The sequence below is a fragment of the Sycon ciliatum genome, chromosome 5 (genome assembly GCF_964019385.1).
Source record: "Sycon ciliatum chromosome 5, ocSycCili1.1, whole genome shotgun sequence".
NCBI classification, from domain to species: domain Eukaryota; kingdom Metazoa; phylum Porifera; class Calcarea; order Leucosolenida; family Sycettidae; genus Sycon; species Sycon ciliatum.
In genome coordinates, this window is record NC_088647.1 from 25,650,448 (window position 1) to 25,670,277 (window position 19,830).

At 49.2% G+C, this 19,830-nt stretch overlaps 1 protein-coding gene and 1 long non-coding RNA gene across 2 annotated transcripts; both read right to left on the bottom strand.

The window, feature by feature from the left end:
* Positions 1–827: 827 nt before the first annotated feature.
* Positions 828–1,328, bottom strand: LOC135816924 (uncharacterized). The gene has a single exon (XM_065330029.1). It carries the CDS (start codon positions 1,326–1,328, stop codon positions 828–830), a length of 501 nt encoding a protein of 166 aa, XP_065186101.1.
* Positions 1,329–8,041: 6,713 nt separating this feature from the next.
* LOC135816694 (uncharacterized) lies at positions 8,042–11,291 on the bottom strand. Its single transcript, XR_010553461.1, has 2 exons — positions 10,783–11,291; positions 8,042–8,767 (listed from the first exon to the last, which is right to left on the bottom strand). It is a non-coding gene; the product is annotated as an uncharacterized LOC135816694 (long non-coding RNA).
* Positions 11,292–19,830: the final 8,539 nt, after the last annotated feature.

A 19,830-nucleotide genomic window follows, 5' to 3' on the forward strand; every position in this document is an offset into this window, starting at 1 on the left:
GAATAGAATGATGGTTAGAGATGATGGGGTGGGTGGTGGTGCTCAAAAACTGGCCAAGGTTGTCAAGCGATCTGACTGTTGGCGCAGCAAGGATGAAGAAGAAGCAGCATCGAGAGCCGGAGTAATGCGCATGCTCCGCGTGGTCCCGTGCCGGGGCGCGGGAGTTCGGAGTGCGTGTTCTGCACGGGCACGTGATGCGCTATGGCAAGTACGTGCAAATTATGTTAGGAATGTAATTGTTGGTGGGTTGCTAACTTCACTTACCGTGCCATGCACGGAAACTTATATTTAACAACCACACAACAAGCCGACCTGTTTGGGAGCTATTACGCGTTGTATTATCAGGGCATAGGCAACAATTGCCGCATGCAGTATGCAATACTATGGACCAATGCCGTAGTATCGCAGGCAACAATTGCCGCATGCAGTATGCAACACTATGGACCAATGCCGTAGTATCGCAGGCAACAATTGCCGCATGCAGTATGCAATACTATGGACCAATGCCGTAGTATCGCAAGCACCAATGTGCGTTAGACTGGCCAATGCCAGGGCTAATGGGGGCAACAATTGCCCGGCGTGTCAATACACGCATACGGTAGGGATGCACTTGTGAGCACATGTAGGCGCACTTGGCTCAATGCCGGCCTGACCCACGATCCCTACCGTTCTCCCAAAATACAACATGACCCAAACAGGAATTATCGGCATTACTATAGTTATAGTAGCGTTACTATAGTTATAGTATAATAGGTATATCATATGTACACTACAGCTGTTGCTAGGGCCGTCCAATGCCGGCTACCCATTAGCATAACGGGCAGAGACTAGAACAATGCCGCTGGCAATGCTCTGTCTGCGACAGGGGTGCGGACATAGCGGAGGTAGGCAGAGCTTTGCCACCTGCCGGCGGTCTTCAGCACGTACTCAGGCACGCCAGCTTTGCCTGCCAGCGTTGCAGCGCCTCGTCTGAGGCTGTGGCTGCGCACGTCTTTGTTAGGCAAGGCTGTTTGTAGTAGCCTGTTGATGTTATGCGGCTTCAGGGGCGTGCCGTCATCATAGCGATAGAGCGGGCCAGGTGCCGAGCCACGGGCTGCTAGGTAGCTGGTGGCTGCCGTGTGCGGGCATGTCGGCGAGCCTGTCCTCCTGACGCTAATGTCATGGCCGCTGCCGTATTGGCTCGTCTTTGTCACACGCAGGCGCAGCTCCACGCGGTCTGGGTACATGGTCGCATCGCTGTACTCAAGGCCGGCGCCCCGTGCCGTGAAGGTGTACTCGTTGACTCTGAGCAGCCCGTGGAAGGCCAGAGTCACGGCGCTCCAGAGCATGGCGCGGTTGTGCGGGCTAGGCACGGTGGACTGCAGGTAGTGCTGTACGCCAGCCAGATCATCCAAAGTTGCGGCCCGCGTCGTCAACTGCTGAAGGGTGGACTGCGCTGGTTGTGTCGGCACTGCGTCGGCAGTTGGGCTGCGAGTCCAGAAGCGTCGACAACCTGACCCAAACAGGATTTATCTACATTACTATTACACTACAATTGATGTGAGTGCCGTCCAATGCGGCTGCCCATTAGCATAGTGGGCAATGCGCTCAACGTACCGGATATGGAACAATGCTGCTGGCACTGATCAGTCACTGGGTATGGCTAGCCCTAGTGCGGGGTGACAAGCGTTCGGAGCGCTGCAGCGAAGCGTATGTTGTGCTGGAGCTGCCCGCCAGGCCCTGGCGGATGAGGTCCATGGTTGCGTCATCAACTGCTGAAGGGGGGACTGCGCTGGTTGTGCCGGCACCGCTTCGGCAGTTGGGCTGCAAGTCCAGACGCGCTGACAACCGGACCCAGACAGGATTTATCTGCATTACTATTACACTGCAATTTATGTGAGTGCCGTCCAATGCGGCTGCCCATTAGCATAGTGGGCGATGTGCTCGAAGTGCAGGATCTGGAACAATGCTGCCGGCACTGATCAGTCCCTGAGGTTGGCTTGCCCTGGCGCAGGGCGACAAGCGTTCGGAGTGCTGCGGCGAAGCGCATGCCATGCTGGAGCTGTCCGCCAGGCCCTGGCGGATGAGGTCCATGGTTGCGTCGTCAACTGCTGGAGGGTGGATTGCGCTGGTTGTGTCGGCACCACTTCGGCAGTTGGGATGCGAGTCCGGCAGCGCTGACAACCTGACCCAAACAGGATTTATCTGCATTACTATTACACTGCATTTGATGTGAGTGCCGTCCAATGCGGCTAGCCATTAGCACAGTGGGCAATGCACTCAAAGTACAGGATCTGGAACAATGCTGCCGGCACTGATCAGTCCCTGAGTGTGGCTTGCCCTGGCGCAGGGCGACAAGTGTTCGGAGCGCGGCAGCGCAGTGCATGTTATGCTGGAACTGGCCGCCAGGCCCTGGCGGATGAGGTCCATGGTTGCGTCGTCAACTGCTGGAGGGTGGACTGTGCAGGGTGTGTCAGCACTGCGTCGGTAGATGGGCTGAGAGTCCGGAAGCGCTGTACTCGAAGACGAGTAAGAGACTTAGCAGGATCATTGCAGAGTCGCCGTTGGGCTGAGAGTCCACTTCAGCCGGTCTGTTGAACGGAAGGGGGAGGATCTAAGGCCAAATGGTGGTGCCTTATCTACATGGTACGAACCTTCCAAAAAATGCCAAGCCGGGGCCAGACATGAGGGGAAACAGACCAAAGCCGCCCGGCATACTTCGTGTCAGCTTTAGAGAGGGGAGCTCAGCATCAGGGACCTAAATTTCCGAGCCATCTTCAAGATTATGGGCTGGTGCGAAAACAGCTCCGGGGGCCCTGGAGGGGTGTGCTGCTGCGTCAGTCGCACAATGCGTGCTCCAAGCGTCGCGAACCTCCTCCCGACTAAGGTCTCCCAGGCCAGGGATGGGGCTGCAGTTGCCTCGGCTAGGTTCTGCTCCGCTGCCGGAGCGGCCAAGTCCTCGCGTACAGTAGTCTGGAGCCCACTTCAACTCGAGCAGGCGAGTCCGCGGAGTAGGTTTTGTTCCTGTCGGGTCTAAATAATTGCGGGATGCCAGTGCGTTTCGCAGCTCAGCAGAGCGCATTTTGGCTGGACATCGCTCACTGACAGAGACATGGTTGATCGGATATTGATCAGAAACTGGCCGCGATTGTCAAACAATTTGACCGTCAAGGCAGCAAAGCAAAGAGCGTTATGGCTGGACATCGCTCACTGACAGAGACATGGTTGATCGGATATTGATCAGAAACTGGCCGCGATTGTCAAACAATTTGACCGTCACTGCGTCAGCGCAGCTCAAAAACTGGCCAAGGTTGTCAAGCGATCTGACTGTTGGCGCAGCAAGGATGAAGAAGAAGCAGCATCGAGAGCCGGAGTAATGCGCATGCTCCGCGTGGTCCCGTGCCGGGGCGCGGGAGTTCGGAGTGCGTGTTCTGCACGGGCACGTGATGCGCTATGGCAAGTACGTGCAAATTATGTTAGGAATGTAATTGTTGGTGGGTTGCTAACTTCACTTACCGTGCCATGCACGGAAACTTATATATAATGGATACTGAGCACTTTATTTTTTGAATGCCGCCCCAAGGTGTTCTATTATTCGAGACGTGCTATTATTGGAGACTGTGCTTATATTAGAGATAATACGGTACACGCCAAGAAATGAACGCCCAGAGCCAGCACTATCATTGCTATGTTCGAGAGCTGTTTTAATATCCTCTCCAAATTTTAGGAGGCTCTCCAAAGCTCTCCAAGCCCTCCAAGCTTCAGAGGTGGTTGAAACTTGGAGATTCCCGCGGTTTGGGATCCGGGCATGCGAACTAGGCTAAAAGCCACGTGTTGATCATGAGTGTACGCATTTCCCTTTTCGCACACGTACGAGGTATATTATGCTCCGCAGGCCGCGAAAGAGAGCCCGTTACCTGGACCCCTACTCGCGCGGGTAGAGCGAAACTGAGCACCCTGGGATGCGAGCAGCTTTTTAGTACTCCCGGGTCCAAAATCTCACCACCAGGCCGGGATGATCAAAACGTCTGCCGGGTCTGCAGCCTACAGACGTGGATCTGCCGACACTGTGCTGTCGACGACATGTCCGGCAAGGCACCTCCGGAGCTCCTTGCGTGAAAGCAAGGAACGCTTTTTTTTTAGAAAGGAAGCTTCTTCTCCAAAATTTAAAAATTTTGAAAATTATTCCTTCTGAAAATATCATCGCGTTCTTGACCTCGAAGCTGACTGCTGAATGCAATTAGGAAAGAAGATTCCTGAAGATACACCAGACTGATTCTGGCAAGCCGTCTGTCGTCTAGATATGCAGTTGTTCGTCATGCATGGTCAGCAATCTTCCTCGTTCGTCCTTTCGTTTTCCTGACCACGATGATGACAAGCAGCTCTCATGCTCAGGTTAGTGCTGTACTTGTATGTCTGGGCACACAACACATCTGAGATTCACCCACTGACGTTATCGAACTGAAGAATGCAGCAAGGGTTCCTCGGATTCTCTTGATTTCGGAACAAATTTCCTTCACTTTCACCCTCTCAGTCTCTTCCCCATGCCCTCCATGCATGCACAATCGAGTTTGCATTTCAAATGTTGTTTTTACTTTGGCAGTGCGTTCGATAACGTTAGGACAGTCTAAGTTAGGTGTTCTTCTCTTCAGGCTTATTGGACGTGTACAAATTCTAAAAAAATAGCTTCCATATGCTAAACGCAGATCCCTGTGAATACGGTTCTGCTGGGCAATGATGTTTACACCAATCTACACTCTATGCTGTCACAGCATCCACAACTGATCCTCTCTCTCTGAATTAACTATTTGATAAAGCCAATCTTTAAATCGCTGTTGCATAGGATCTCGGGTGGGAAGAAGCGATGAATCGATACATGGCATTGTGAAGAAAAGAAGAACAAATTCACACTGCACGTGAGACTCGGTTAGAAAGACTGAGTTTCTGCATTCATAAGAATGTCACACCCCGGGGATCATGATAAAGAAAACATATGTCGTGAAAATGACTGAAAGAACCAAAGAAGTATTTGATCTTCCAGCCAGCTTAGCCTGGTACTACCATACTAGCAGTGCTACCAAGTACCAGCCCTCCATATTTTCTGTATTTGTACGGAAAATCACTCCTTGTGCGCACTACAGAAATTGAGCAAATGGTATAGAAAATCGGAGAGGATCAATCAGCTGTGTAGAAGCATTGCAAGTGTAAGCTGAGTGATGAATAGTCTTGTACCAAAGCGAGTGCATGCCGTACCACAACAACATGTACATGTAGCACAAAAATAATAATGTCGTGAGTGCAAGTCACACATGTTTTACACTACCAAATGCAGCCACCGACATGCATGTGCGTGTCAAAAAACATTACAGTGCAAGTATGCATGCAATGTACACGGCAGTACGCAAAACACTGTAAGATACGGAAAATCAGAAGTCTGAGTACGCAAAACAGACTCAATTGGTGGGCAGCTCTGTACTGGCCTGTACGGAGGGAGTGAATCTCAATGTGTGCAATGCACGCACTTTGGCCGACAGTGAAAACTATGCAAGTCGTGTTGGTTTGCAGGATGAATGTGAGTCCTTTTAGACAAGCGCCTTAGTGGAGTAGCCCACCGAAAGAAGAGTACTTGACACCGCGAAGTGGAGTCTGCGCATACAACAGCGAGGGGGTAAAATTAGCTATGACTGATTCTGCATGTGTTCTGCATGTGTGTCACATTACACTAGCAGATAGGCACACCTGTTGTTCCAAAAAGATGCTTATGTCAGTGTCTGAATATGTCGTGTACCAGGTAATATTGTTGCCAGGATCTCACGGTGAGAGTCAGACTTGAATATGGTATCAATAGATTATCAATATCATACATCACCATGTACCACCCAAAGTATAATAGCCGAAGGACCCGTTTGTGTGGTGGTGTATGATTTCGTGAGCAAGATGAAGTGGCTACAGATGTGTCTTATATAACACCCTAAGAAAAGATCATCAATTCTGGGGAAAGTGATTCTGGTAGCATGTTGTATCCAGTGTGGCATGACAAAGACTCCCTCGATTTAGCCTGTGGAGAATCCGTAAATACATAAATACAATACATACAGGCATCGCAACCTTCGGATTATATGCTCTTTTGCTTGCCTCCTGGAGTGTGGTTGTACCTTGGTTCACTGTATTAGAATAATAGTAGACTTTGTTTTTCGAATTCGTTTCTATAACATTAGGTTTCTTTCTGTTGCTGCTATGTCTTTTCATGTGTTTTACAGGATTGCCATCTGTTGATGAATACCACTCTGAGGCACTCTCGCGAGCGAAGGTGTTTGAGAATCCATGTCGGAATGATGGTCATGTTGGCCTAAAGGTGCATTACATTGCCGATACTCGCCACCTCCGCCCTGGAACATGTTCAATTTCTGTTTCTCGTATGGAAGGACCGAACAGGTTGTTTTCCTGTCTCAGTGGACCACTCAAGACTGAACAGCACTGATGGAAGAAGATTTGCCGTGAATCTCGTTCACATAATCAGTCTGTTTAATTGCTGTACTGAGGTGACTGCTTCATAACAATGACCATGCAGCATTAATTTTGGATAGTATTGCAGTGCCCCTAAAATTGGAGAATATCGAATTTCTCTGATAGCATTGTGATTCATTTGTGAATAAACATCACTACTCTTTTTGAGTAGCATAGCAATGACAGAGTTGGTTTAATGTATGACAAAATGGAGCCGCTTTTTAACTTAAACCTGTACTATAATCAGTACCGCCGGAAGCAGTTTTTGATTGGTCCGGTAGTTTCATGGCGGGTACACACGTCCTCCACGGTAGGAAACGTTTGTTGGTGGCCAACAAGTTGGTCTGGTGATAACCTGACCAACCAGACCGGCGGGCCTGATAATTGTGGGGCTCATGAGCAGCTCAAGTACTTAGTATGGTTTTGGACATGTCCCCAGTTAACCAATGAGAATAACCGGAAAACAAGGGGGGCTTTAGATACCGGGCTGACTTAACAAGAGGCAGGATAAGCGCGTTACGGGTTGAGCTTGTCGAAAACCAATTGTACTTCATTATGTGTGAAGGGGTTTTATGAAGAAATATTTTATGAACCAGTGTACAGAGATGGTGCTTATGACGAAAGGAGAGAGAAGTGTGTGAAAGTCGATAAAGGGCATCCGAAGGAACACATCGATCCTTGTTGTAAAGAATATTAAGTATAAATCTATGGTTGGAACCTACTTCCCCAAGCGTTCTCTGTTAAGTATAAATCTATGGTTGAACCCGACTTCCCCAAGCGTTCTCTGAGGGGACCGAGGTCTCCTCTATCAGTTCATGTATTCTGTGAAGTGACATGACCATTCGTGGGGACCTTGCTCATAACTGCAAAAGTCCTCGTCTGATTTTTCCGCATCAATTGAACGTTATACATGTGCATGTAGTGAAAGCCACATGCAAAAGGCTGTTCCATGGCACTCATCTGCCACCAAGCTCTGGGTTCATTGGCTGAAAATATTCTTCGGCACAGTAAAGTCGTGCGCCCAAGAACGTGGAAGCCTACAGAACATCCAACCTGGAATACTAAGAACACCACAGCCCAAAATTAAGAATTGCGGTGTAGGTTTGTGCTGTTGTCAAACACCGGGATTGTTATGTTGCACATGTATCTGAGCTTTACCACTACATACACGTCTGTCTTTACACAATTACCAATCTGCAGACAGCATGCTGTTTCGTCCTTTAGTTACTAATGGACTCATCAATGCAGCACAGAGAAAATGAGGCAGGTGAATGTCCTAGGCTAGAGAGCATCAAATACAGGTATAGAATCATGCCTTGCAGATCTCGTTACGGCCCCTTCGATGCATGTCTGAACATTAGATGGCTGTGTAGCTTCAGTTATCTCAGAATATGTACTATTTATCCAGCAGCAACAACGTTGGTCACACAACTATTCACTATAATGAGTATGCGTTGGAACACTTTACCCCGAGTCATACTATAGCAGTGTATGCCATGCATGGGTTTACCTCACACACTGAATTTCATAATTTGACATCCAAATCACAGAAGAGTGGTGTTCCAAACTTTACGTAATTGCACTCCATGTCCTGCGAGCTACAGTAGAATACTTCAATAGAAAATTTCTTATAGCACGTTCTTAGAAACAAATCGTATAGGTTCGAGGCTGTCAACCCAGAAATTTGTGATTTCACAGCCATAGATGTTACCAGTCAGGTCACTGTATACAGTAGGTATGCAGAAGAAAATACTAGTAACTCTTTGTGGAAGAGCTGTGCCAGAATGTGTACAGTACAGTAAATTAATAAAAAATGAGAAAAGCAGTGACAAGGCTGTGCATGATGTAGATCTACTCGTACCAGTAAGTACAGTGCACCAGTGAAATTGTTGGTGTAGTACCGGTATACTACTATAATTATGGCATGGCCCATGCCACTACAATCTATTTGCAGTGGGCCGCAGTAGGCCAGTGCAACAGAAAGCATTTCAGAAGCTGTGTGCAATGTTAACATCTATGACATACAAGTAAACTGCCATATAGCACAATCGATTACTCTCAGCCCACATAAGTACAATGTAGGCCAATCAGTAGTATAGATACATAGAGCACACTCTACATCATACATAGTCGGCACCAAATCTATGTTGTCGATGTACTTTGCAATGATGACATGATGGCAAGCGTGCTTGATTCATCATAATATTGCCTTGTACTTGGTTGGAAGTTAGTTGTAAGTTCAGTGGTCGAGGTAAGCAGAGCTGCTCCAGCTTTCAGAATCCTGCATGAAAAAGGCAGAAAGCAAATGTAGGTATAATAGTAGCAAGCTGATGTAAAGAGCCTGTCTTTCAATGCAATAATTCTATCCACTGCATGGACAGACCTGGTGCTTCATTCACCTCTGTTTCTTGCTTTCTCAGAAAACCTACTTCCTCCTTCAGCCATCTAGCTCATGATATACATTAATTTTTCTTTATGCCTTTTCAGCCGTGGTCGACTTTCGCCCCTCCCGTTTGATTGGCAATTGCAGTCAATCTGGGGAATACTGACCCTCGATTGTGAATGAGAAAAGTGTCGCTATTCGCATTGTTGTTACTCGTGAGGTTGGAAGTATGCAATCAAATGTTCACTAGATCTGAAGATTGTGTCGTTATTTGCGAGTTGTTTTGTAAACCCGAGGTAGATTATTCACAAGGTTGATTGTACATGCTATGGGATGTACAATAACTAACCAAACAATAATGGTGTAACAATGATTTGAGTCCATATCCAATTGGATGAACCTAGAGTGCATGATCCATTCCAGAAAGGCGACTTCAGTGAGTCTTGAATTGTCAGCAGCATCATACTTCCATCGAGCTTTTTTTCTTTTTCGAAACAACCCTCTCTTTTCAATTCGAACGAAGGTCAACATACGATTATGGCAGGCATGCACGCACTGATCTTCACTGTATACATGTGCATGTATACTGTACTGTAGTCTGTGCAGTCAACTAGTCGTGTTCCACTTGGCTTATGGTAAGTATCACTACAAGTGCATAGTAGCCCCCCCACCCCGGGGAGTGCGCGTGAACGGCAACTGTGAACTGGTAAAAGATTTATTCGACACCTTCGTTCGTTTCGATGGAGAAGGTTCATCTGGCAAATTGAGGCCTTCGTTTCACTCCTAGCCCCAGGAGCGAAATTTTCACTCCTTGGCTGCCTGTTTGAGCCGTCCTTGTGGAAGGGTTGATTTATGCATGCCCGCATATACATGTAGACCTTATTCAATAAACGTCACAATCACGTGAACCAGGGTCCCGGGAACCAGGGAGCGGCAAGAGACCTGCACTCAGTGCACAGTGGACTCGGCGTGGGAACATAGGAGTAGAAAAATACCGGTATTTTACTACTCCCTTGTACGAACTGGGCCTTTCTTGCCACTCGTTTCACGTACGCGTGCCCCAGCTTACAACAAATCCCTGGAGGTGAGTCCAAAAATCACGTTATCGAATAAGGTCTATAGAAACACAGATCACGTAGAACTACCCCATCCGGGGTCACAACTCACAACGTTTTGGGTACTTAGGTCTCATGTCGTCTCCCCAGGTGCTATGAATCCCTGATGCACATGTATCTACATATACAATGTAACCGTAACTCTACCAATATTGCGGACGATGACCCTCCCCCCCCCCCGGCAAACAGAAAGTCGCTATGTCCTGGCCGCGTTTTTCTTTTAATTAAATGGTTTTCTCGGTTGGGATTTCATACCTGACAACCATCCCGATTTGGCCGGGACCGTCCCGATATCGAGGGCGGTAATAGGCACCCAAAAGTGCACTAGTTCCATGCCTCACCGCGAGCTTCTTTTGTATACATTTTCATGCCTAGGTATGTCATTGGATCTCAGGTTTGCAAAGGTTGGCAGGTATGGGATTTGTAGAGTGACCAGTTTTGACTATTGCCACCTGCTGTGCAGAAGTGTCATTCCTACATCCTGGCTGCAAACGTACCCCCCCCCCCCCCCACACACACACACCACAACCAACAATGTTCGATCCTATTTACAGGACCTCACTCTATATGAAAGTGTAGCAGAGGCACTGCCAAAGTATAAAAAACAGCAATTGAAATGCAAGCTGCATTGTGCATGCATGGAGGGCATGGGGAAGAGACTGAGAGGGTGAAAGTGAAGGAAATTTGTTCCGAAATCAAGAGAATCCGAGGAACCCTTGCTGCATTCTTCAGTTCGATAACGTCAGTGGGTGCATCTCAGATGTGTTGTGTGCCCAGACATACAAGTACAGCACTAACCTGAGCATGAGAGCTGCTTGTCATCATCGTGGTCAGGAAAACGAAAGGACGAACGAGGAAGATTGCTGACCATGCATGACGAACAACTGCATATCTAGACGACAGACGGCTTGCCAGAATCAGTCTGGTGTATCTTCAGGAATCTTCTTTCCTAATTGCATTCAGCAGTCAGCTTCGAGGTCAAGAACGCGATGATATTTTCAGAAGGAATAATTTTCAAAATTTTTAAATTTTGGAGAAGAAGCTTCCTTTCTAAAAAAAAAGCGTTCCTTGCTTTCACGCAAGGAGCTCCGGAGGTGCCTTGCCGGACATGTCGTCGACAGCACAGTGTCGGCAGATCCACGTTTGTAGGCTGCAGACCCGGCAGACGTTTTGATCATCCCGGCCTGGTGGTGAGATTTTGGACCCGGGAGTACTAAAAAGCTGCTCGCATCCCAGGGTGCTCAGTTTCGCTCTACCCGCGCGAGTAGGGGTCCAGGTAACGGGCTCTCTTTCGCGGCCTGCGGAGCATAATATACCTCCACGTACAGCGCATACTGTATTCGTGGCACTCAAGATCGCGGCCCCTATGGCGCTTCATTTTGCTTGACATGTGAAAAATATCTCCGAATTCTTCGAGACCCGTTCTTGAATTATCCCAGATTCTTCGACTTCTCTTTTCTTCTTCTTCTAGAAGCTAGAGAATTTAAGAACGCACCCTTATCTACACACACAAGCTAAGAAAAGAAGAAAACAGGGAGCCAGTTGATCAGAAGCACATACATCGTGGCAGCATATGAGTATGCGCAGGACAAAACAAAAATCAATGATACACGTGACAAGGAGGTAAGCATTCCATGGTGCACAGAAGACTGCACGTGCAACAAAAACAATTCAACAAAGTCAAAAGTAACACACTACAAAAATAAACACAAAAGAACCACACGCACAAAAGCTGAGTCTTCAGGCTCGGTGGACGTGGTACCTTGCCATGATCCAGGCGAAGCTGTGCTACGCCGCAAACTCTTTCTACCGCTCTCTCACTGCTTCGGGCCCAGTACGGCTTGAGAGATCAGCGAAGGCTGGCATCCGCATAGTCTTGCGATTGAATGACCCCGTCGCTACCCAGCCCCTGTGCGAGAGACTTCGGTTATCCACCATTGAGCAGCTCTGCCGTCAGAAAGTCCTTGTCTTCGTCTTCCATTGTCTTCACGCTCTCACCAGTCAACTGTTTTCGTCATTCTACACACCTATTGCCCCCGATCTGGTCGACCACGAACGCAGAGCTACCCGTGGACAGATGACGCGACTTCTGCACGTCCCTTTCCTTCCAGGGCCTGTGTGACGATTGATCGTCCATTCGCTTCCGGGGTGCCATTCTGTGGAATGAGTTGCTTCCTGATGTTCGCCTCGTTGTGCGCAAAGATGAATTTAAGTGAAGGGTCTGAATTTATAATCTATGTAAATACATGTAGCGTTCTGTGTCACAATTATCCAGTACAATAGTCCAGTACAATAGTCCAGTTGGTAAATTCCTTATTACACAAGAGAGAGTTAGGAAGCTTTGTTACAACTCTGAGTTTCACGTATTACTACGATCATCAGGCAACTGATGGATCCAAAACGGGCAGCCAGAACATAAGGGGGAGCAAGGTGGGAAATTCTGAGGGTATCATAGGCGACGCGTGTCATAGCGCAAGAGGCAGGTGCAGGCGTGAAGTTGCCAAGTCTTCAGACTTGGGGCTATGGAGCAGCAGTTCCGCCATGAATGATATACTTGCAAGTAGAATAGAGCTGGGGACTTAAATGCTAAATCCACACATGCCCACACCATTACACCCACATACACCCACACTCTCTCCCTTTTCTCACACACACACACATACACTCACACGTGCGTACACACACACACACACACACACACACACACACACACACACACACACATTCTTTAAATCTCTCTCTCTCTCACACGCACATTCATTCTCTATATATCTCTCTCACACACACACACATTCATTCTCTAAATCTCACACACACGCACCCCCCCCCCCCCCCCCCCCCCCCGCCCACAAACACACATTCTCTAAATCACACCTTGGTCCTTGGTAACACTGCCATCAAATGGTCACGTGTCCCCTGTGCAGGGGTCGACAGCACTGAGTTCAGCATTGGACCCAGAAACGCCGCTCTACTTCCTGGACAGGAAATTAGCACAGCTATGCAGGTCGAAACCACGGGATGACTTGCAGCAGCGACCGCAGCTGAGACAATGCGCTCTGCAGCAGGGCAGGGCAACCCGCTGTTTCCGGACCGAGTCTGCCGATGCCACAGCCGAGACCGACGCCACTTCAGCAGCCGAGTTGGAGAGACACTTATGCGAAGCTAGCCCGCCAGCACTCAAGAACCATCTCCCGCACGCATTACATAGTCGGCTGCCGGACTGCTCAGATATGGGCTTCCTCCTCTCGGCCAGGCACTTGTGGCGATTCTTGTATTTCTGGTGGGCGAAAGTACGCTGGCAAACATCGCAGAGCACAGAAGTGTCACGCTGAGCCGATCGCGGTACTGGTTGAGCGGAATACGCACTGCGCCATTTCCCACGCTCCTGGGCGAGGTCGTACCATTCCGTGTGGTCGATGTTCACTGCGGAGAGGTCAGCTCTGACAGAGTCTCGCCACCGTTTCCGAGGACCGCTCTAAATCACACACACACACACACACACACACACACACACACACACACACACACACACACACACACACACACACTCACTCACACATTCTCTAAATCTCACATACACACCTCAGACCTCAGACCTGCCCATCGCAGAAGCGATGATAGCGAACAGCTATGTTTAGACATAGCAACTAGTGCTGGGATTACACCATTCAACAGCTTGCAAGGCTGATGAATTGACCGCCACTAATTTTAGCCTGGTATCCACCACACAGCTGATTGAAGTGGCTTTTTCTGGCCAGAGAAACCCTATTTTTAATTTTTTTTTACACACACCACACCACATATTCCGGCATGCACTGGCTGTTGGTAACCGCCCAGGAGAATGAAAGAAGAGATAGGAGAATGAGAAAGAGAAGGAAGACACACTCACACACACACACACAAACACACTCAATTTCCAAATCTCACATACACATTCTCTCTCTCTCTCACACACACACACATACACATACACACACACACACACCGTGACACACACACACACAACACACACACACACACATACACACACACACACACACACATCCTGTCCTGTCCTGTAGAGCCACTACCACTAGGGTCACGTGGGCCCCGGAGGGGCAGCAGAGAGACAGAAAGAGCACGCCACCCGATGGCGCTCCAGATGCGAGACTAGTCGGAACCGGCGAGAGCAGATACACATATGCGGGAACCTGTCCCGTTCTCTGGCCGTTGGTCGGTGGCAGTGCGTTGAACAGCGATGGCGGTTGCGTCCCTGGGTTGAGCGGAAACAACGATTGCAGGTGCCACAGTGAGCATTGCAGCACCTCCGAGCGGTAGTGTCACCGGTGACAACAGCAGCTGATTCGGTCGGTACTGGGCACGAGGTAGAAGCGGAGCAACGATGCACAGCCAAGCCTCCGCGGCTCCGGAACCAACGATGACACCGAGGGCACTGACATGCACCTCTCTGCTCCGAAACCGGCTTTTGCCGTTCAGGCGTGCACGTGTGCCTAGCGAGGTCACCCTGACGTGCGAAGTGCCGGGCGCATGTGAAACAAGTCACCGGTGCCGGTACGAGGGGATCCGGGGCGTTCGAGGTGTAAGCCAACCTCCAGTCTGGGCAAGAGTCATAGGCCACTCGGTACCAGTCCGCTTCAAGGTCTCGTGAGCGGAGGTCCTTTACAGCGCAGTCTTTCCACCGCCGACGTGGGCCATGGGCCGGGCGACGAGATGGCAGGGTACCAAACAGCAACTGTTTGGGCAACCGCACATCGTCCATGCGGGCGACATGGCCTAGCCACTCGAGGCGCCGATGCTGAACGTTGGTGACGATGGTTTCAGAGTCACCCCACCACTCAAGCAGCTGGCTGTTGGATATGTGGTCATCCCAGCAATGATGGCGTGTGATACCCAATATCGACCGCAAGCATCGCATGTGGAAAACAGACATGCGACGGAGGTCCTGCTTCAGCGGCGTTCAGCACTCGGACCCATACAGGAGCAGAGACAGGACACAAGCATTAAACAAACAGCGTTTAATATGAAGATCTAAGTTCTTGTTCCTGAAAACAGATTGCTCCAGAGCACCACAAGCCCGGGACGCACTTGCCACCCGAGCGCTGATATCCTGCGAAGATCGGCCGCCACAGTGGATGATACACCCCAGGTACTTGAACTACACACACACATACACACACACACACACATGCGCGCGCGCGTACGCCCACAATACTCATCCGTTCATTCTCACACCTACCGCACACATACTTCCCACCCGCACTTATCCAATCACCCACACGCACTCTCTTTCTCACGCATGCACACAAACACACACACACACGCACACACACGCCCACCTTGACCTTGATCTTGACCTTGCCCATTGCGTAGCAATGATAGTGGATTGTTATTTCCCCAGCCGACGACAGAATGACTGATGGCGTTTCAGGTCGCCGCTTCGACGGAACATTCGGCCGCAGGCGCAACCGTAGCAAGCAGCAGAGGGTGCCTTGGGTGGTCGACGGGCAATGGCACGCCACTCTGGACGGTTCTGGGCTGCATCGTACCATCCACATGTTGGCACCGGTGGCTCAACCGACGCAAAGTCATCCATAACGACGTCCCTCCACCTCTTGCGTGGACCATGCACGGGGCGCGGGGCAGGCAGTCACCGAAGAGAACACACTTCGGCAACTGGTGATCTTCCATCCGTGCCACGTGTCCAAGCCAGCGCAAACGCCGTTCCTGTATGATGTGACCAACGTCCACACGCACGCACACGCACACACACACACACACACACAAAATATGCAGCGGGACTACCAGCTAGATTCACGTGACCTTGTGGACAAAGTTACGGAGGTAGAACTTGTTTTCATGACGATACTTGGACACAAGCTCTGACCTCTTGTTGAGGGAGCGGGTCTTGTCGGCCCAGGAAATTTCTACTGTGACCTTCTCGGCCAGACACAGGTTGCAGCGCTTCGAGATGTTAGAGTATGGTGCGGCTCTCCTCACAACGGACCACCCGATACTGTAAGGTTTGTTTTCATCCTTCAATCTCCAGATATGTCTGGACAGTCTCGTTGCAGTCTCATGCTTCTGGTGGTGAATGGTGTGTTGATGACCATTGAATCGTGTCTTAAATGTCCCTTCAGAGAGAGTGTGGGTGTATGTGTGTGTAATGGTGTGGGCATGTGTGGATTTGGCATTTAAGTCCCCAGCTCTATTCTATATCATTCCGTGACGCCGGAACTGCTGCTGCATAGCCCCAAGTCTGAAGACTTGGCAACTTCACGCCTGCACCTGACTCTTGCGCTATGACACACGTCGCCTATGATACCCTCAGAATTTCCCCGGCACCGTGCTTTACCTTATGTTCTGGCTGCCCATTTTGGATCCATCAGTTGCCTGATGATCGTAGTAATACGTGAAACTCAGAGTTGTAACAAAGCTTCCTATCTCTCTCTTGTGTACACGTCTCTACCCTACATGGGTACTGAGCACTCTTCGGACAGTGAAGCAAACCACTTGACTATGTAGTACATTTCTTATTATGAACATGTACATGTATCGTTGGTAAAGGAGCACTTTCACAGTTGCTATCTTCTTCCCTTTCACACTTTCATTCTTCAAATATTGTATACTACTTTCGTTTGTGGTAGGAATCAGAGAGCCAATCTCTGGTGAGAAGGCAGTAGTACTGCCTATGCTTTAAGTGAATTGAAATAAAAGAATACAACAGCAACAACAACAGCAACAACAACAGAAAGAAGCCATGAAAAGTCTTTCACTCTCAGAGACCGTTGCGCAACAGTTGGCTTATTTGCAACTCATTGTGGTGATTCTTTCCTGATACAGCCACGAGAAGACGTTTGATATATCGCATCCCTGCGCGCAGTGACCGGACCCAGAAATCACTACGAGCGGCGACTAGCCGAATATAAATTTATACAAAATGCTCACAAAAAAATGCCTAACTCTTTATCATCCAAGTGAGTTATGCTAGCAAGTCAAACGGATAATGTGCAACAGATACAAATACACTAGTAAAGTGAAAGAATTTTGCAGTTGCTGCTAAAGCAAAGCAACACCGACCAATAATGCATTGCAAAACTATGTTATTACATTAAAACAAGAAAAACTGTAATGTGACATGTACAGTGGATGATGTAATGTTATTAGATAAAAAAACATTTCTGACATTTCTCTCTCTTCTCTTCTCTTTCTCTTTCATCGTCTTTCATCCCTCAGCCATGACTCGTAAGCTTCTAAGAGTCGCTACGTGGAATGTTCGTAGTTGTTCGTCCAATTTACAGCGAGAGCAGTTGGCTAGTTCGCTGAAAGCTCGCTCGGTTGATGTTTGTGCTGTTCAGGAAACTAAAATTATTGACGAATGCACGTGGAGTCTACCGTTCGGCTATAAGCTGCTTTCATTTCCCACAATAAACAGATACGGTGGACTAGGCCCGGCTATTGGCCCTCGCCTACTGCCGCACTTGTCGCGCTGGAGAGTGGTCTCTGACCGGCTCGGCTACGCTCTGTTTTCATTTCCGTCCCCGAACAAGAACTCAATGGCATATATCTCGGCGTACGCTCCAACTCTCCCAACGTCTGAGAAGACTCCCGCAGTACGACAGGAATTCTATGATTCGCTGCTCACTCTAATTCGTAGTTTTGCCAAGAGAACACTCGTGCTCGTGGGAGGCGACTTCAACGCTAAGGTCGGCCGCCGCCACGCATCCGACGCATACACTTGTTTAGGCAGGTGGGCGAACGGTCGAAGGAACTCGAACGGGGAAGCGCTGTTGGAGAGCTGTGAGGAAACCGGCATGCGACTCGCAAATACTACGTTTCAGCACCCTGCCAGACACATCACTACCTGGACTGGCACCATCCGACGTAATCAACAAAATGTAAATATCTATAACCAAATAATAATTGACTATGTGGTGATCCCAGACAAAATATGCCACGGACTGCAAGACAGTAGAGCTTATGCGGGATGTGAACTGGCATCTGATCACAAGATGGTGGTGACCACCATGGTGGAGCCATCAAGAGCCATCAGCAGCCACTACTGCAGTAAACAGAAGGAAGGTCGCATACCAATTGAAAAGCTCTCCACAAACTCCAGCCTTCAGCAAGTGTACAGAGACTCAATATCGCATGCAATATCCAGCCTGGACAGTGGCGTGACATGGGAAAAGCTTGCAGAGACTATCAAGTGCTCAGCGGAGGCTGTCCTGGGCAAAGACACCCGTGGAAGGCAGTCTTCCAGCTATGTCACCGATGACCCAACGATCAGTGATCTATCTACGCGCCAGAAACAATTACGAATCCAGATCAATGCAACACCAAATGTCGAGGAAAAAACTGCTCTGAAAACGCAAAGAAATCGCCTGCTCCATCGGCTGAGTGCTGCAGTCAAGCAATGTGAAGCAGACCGTCTGGAAGCCAAGGCAGTGGAAATAGAATGCATCAAAAACGACACCTCAAAAATGCATGCTTCTGTTGCTGCCCTCTGCAGGCCGAGAAGGTCTGGTATAGCTGTTGATGATGCGAACGGCGCAAGAATATGCAACCCAGCACAGCAAGCCAGGCGAGTCTCAGACCATTTTTGTGGGCAGTTCTCAGACTCTACCAGTAAGCCGTTAAAGAAGGAAACAACAACTCTAACCAATAACATAACGACAGCAGAAGTGGCCTCTGCCATATGCAGACTGAAGAATGGCAAGTCACCAGGGCCAGATGGAATTCCCAACGAGATGCTTAAATATGCCTGCAATGAGCCTCTATGTACATCAATTGCTCACATCCTACAAACTTCTGTAGAGTCGGCGACACCAGATTCTGCGATTGGTGCTGGCGTGCTGATACCTCTGCAGAAGCCGGGGAAACCCAAGGGTCCATGTAGCAGCCTTCGTCCAATTATTCTTCTGGATTCAGTTAGAAAGATCCTGTCAAGTATCACACTGCGACGGATTCAACACCAGGTGGAACAGTACCTGCCATCCTCACAGAGTGCGTACAGACCAGGCCGGTCGACGAGTGATATTGTATTCACTCTTCGTATTCTCAGCAGTTTAGTAGAAAATAAGCAGTGGTCATTCAACAAGCTGGGCATCGACCTCTCCAAGGCCTTTGACACTCCGCATAGAAACAGCCTGCTTCAAGTGAATCAATCCTCACTGCAGCGCCTGGCGTACCTGATGCTCGAGCCATGGTCTCAACGCTGCTTGTAGACACAACGCTGAGTGTTCGAGTATGCGGACAGACTGCAGACGCCTTTCAATCTGGCATTGGCACACCACAGGGAGATTGCCTGAGCCCTGTCCTGTTTACGTGCTACATTGAACATGTTCTGCAGCAGCTGAGACATCAGTTCCGAAGAGAAAGTACAGGCCTAGCACCGTCTATCCCTGAACTTCAGTACGCAGATGATCTTGACTTCCTCGATGAAAATGACCAAAATCTTGAACAAACCCATGACGTATGCGTGCTGAAGATGCCAGAACACCAATTGATGGTCAACGGCGCGAAAGCTGAACGGACCCACTTCTACCTCGATGCAGACCTGGAAAAAAGAGGGAAAGAAGAATGGCGGATGGCAAAGTCGGTTGGATCGAGAGCTGGTACTGCCGAGGACATCAAACACCGAATGGTTCTGGCATCGCAGTCATTTGGCCGGATGCAAAGCCTTCTACAGTCATCAGGGATCTCCCTAACGTTGAAGCTGAGGCTGTACAATTGCTACGTTCTAAGCATTTTGCTTTACAACTGCGCTACCTGGGGCCTCACTGAGGCACTCAGAACGTCTCTGGACGTTTGCCACCGCCGTCACCTCCGCTCGCTACTCCGTATTAA

Coding starts and splice junctions, on each gene's coding strand:
- LOC135816924 (XM_065330029.1), bottom strand. CDS start 1,328: ATGCTCTGGAGCGCCGTGACTCTGGCCTTCCACGGGCTGCTCAGAGTC.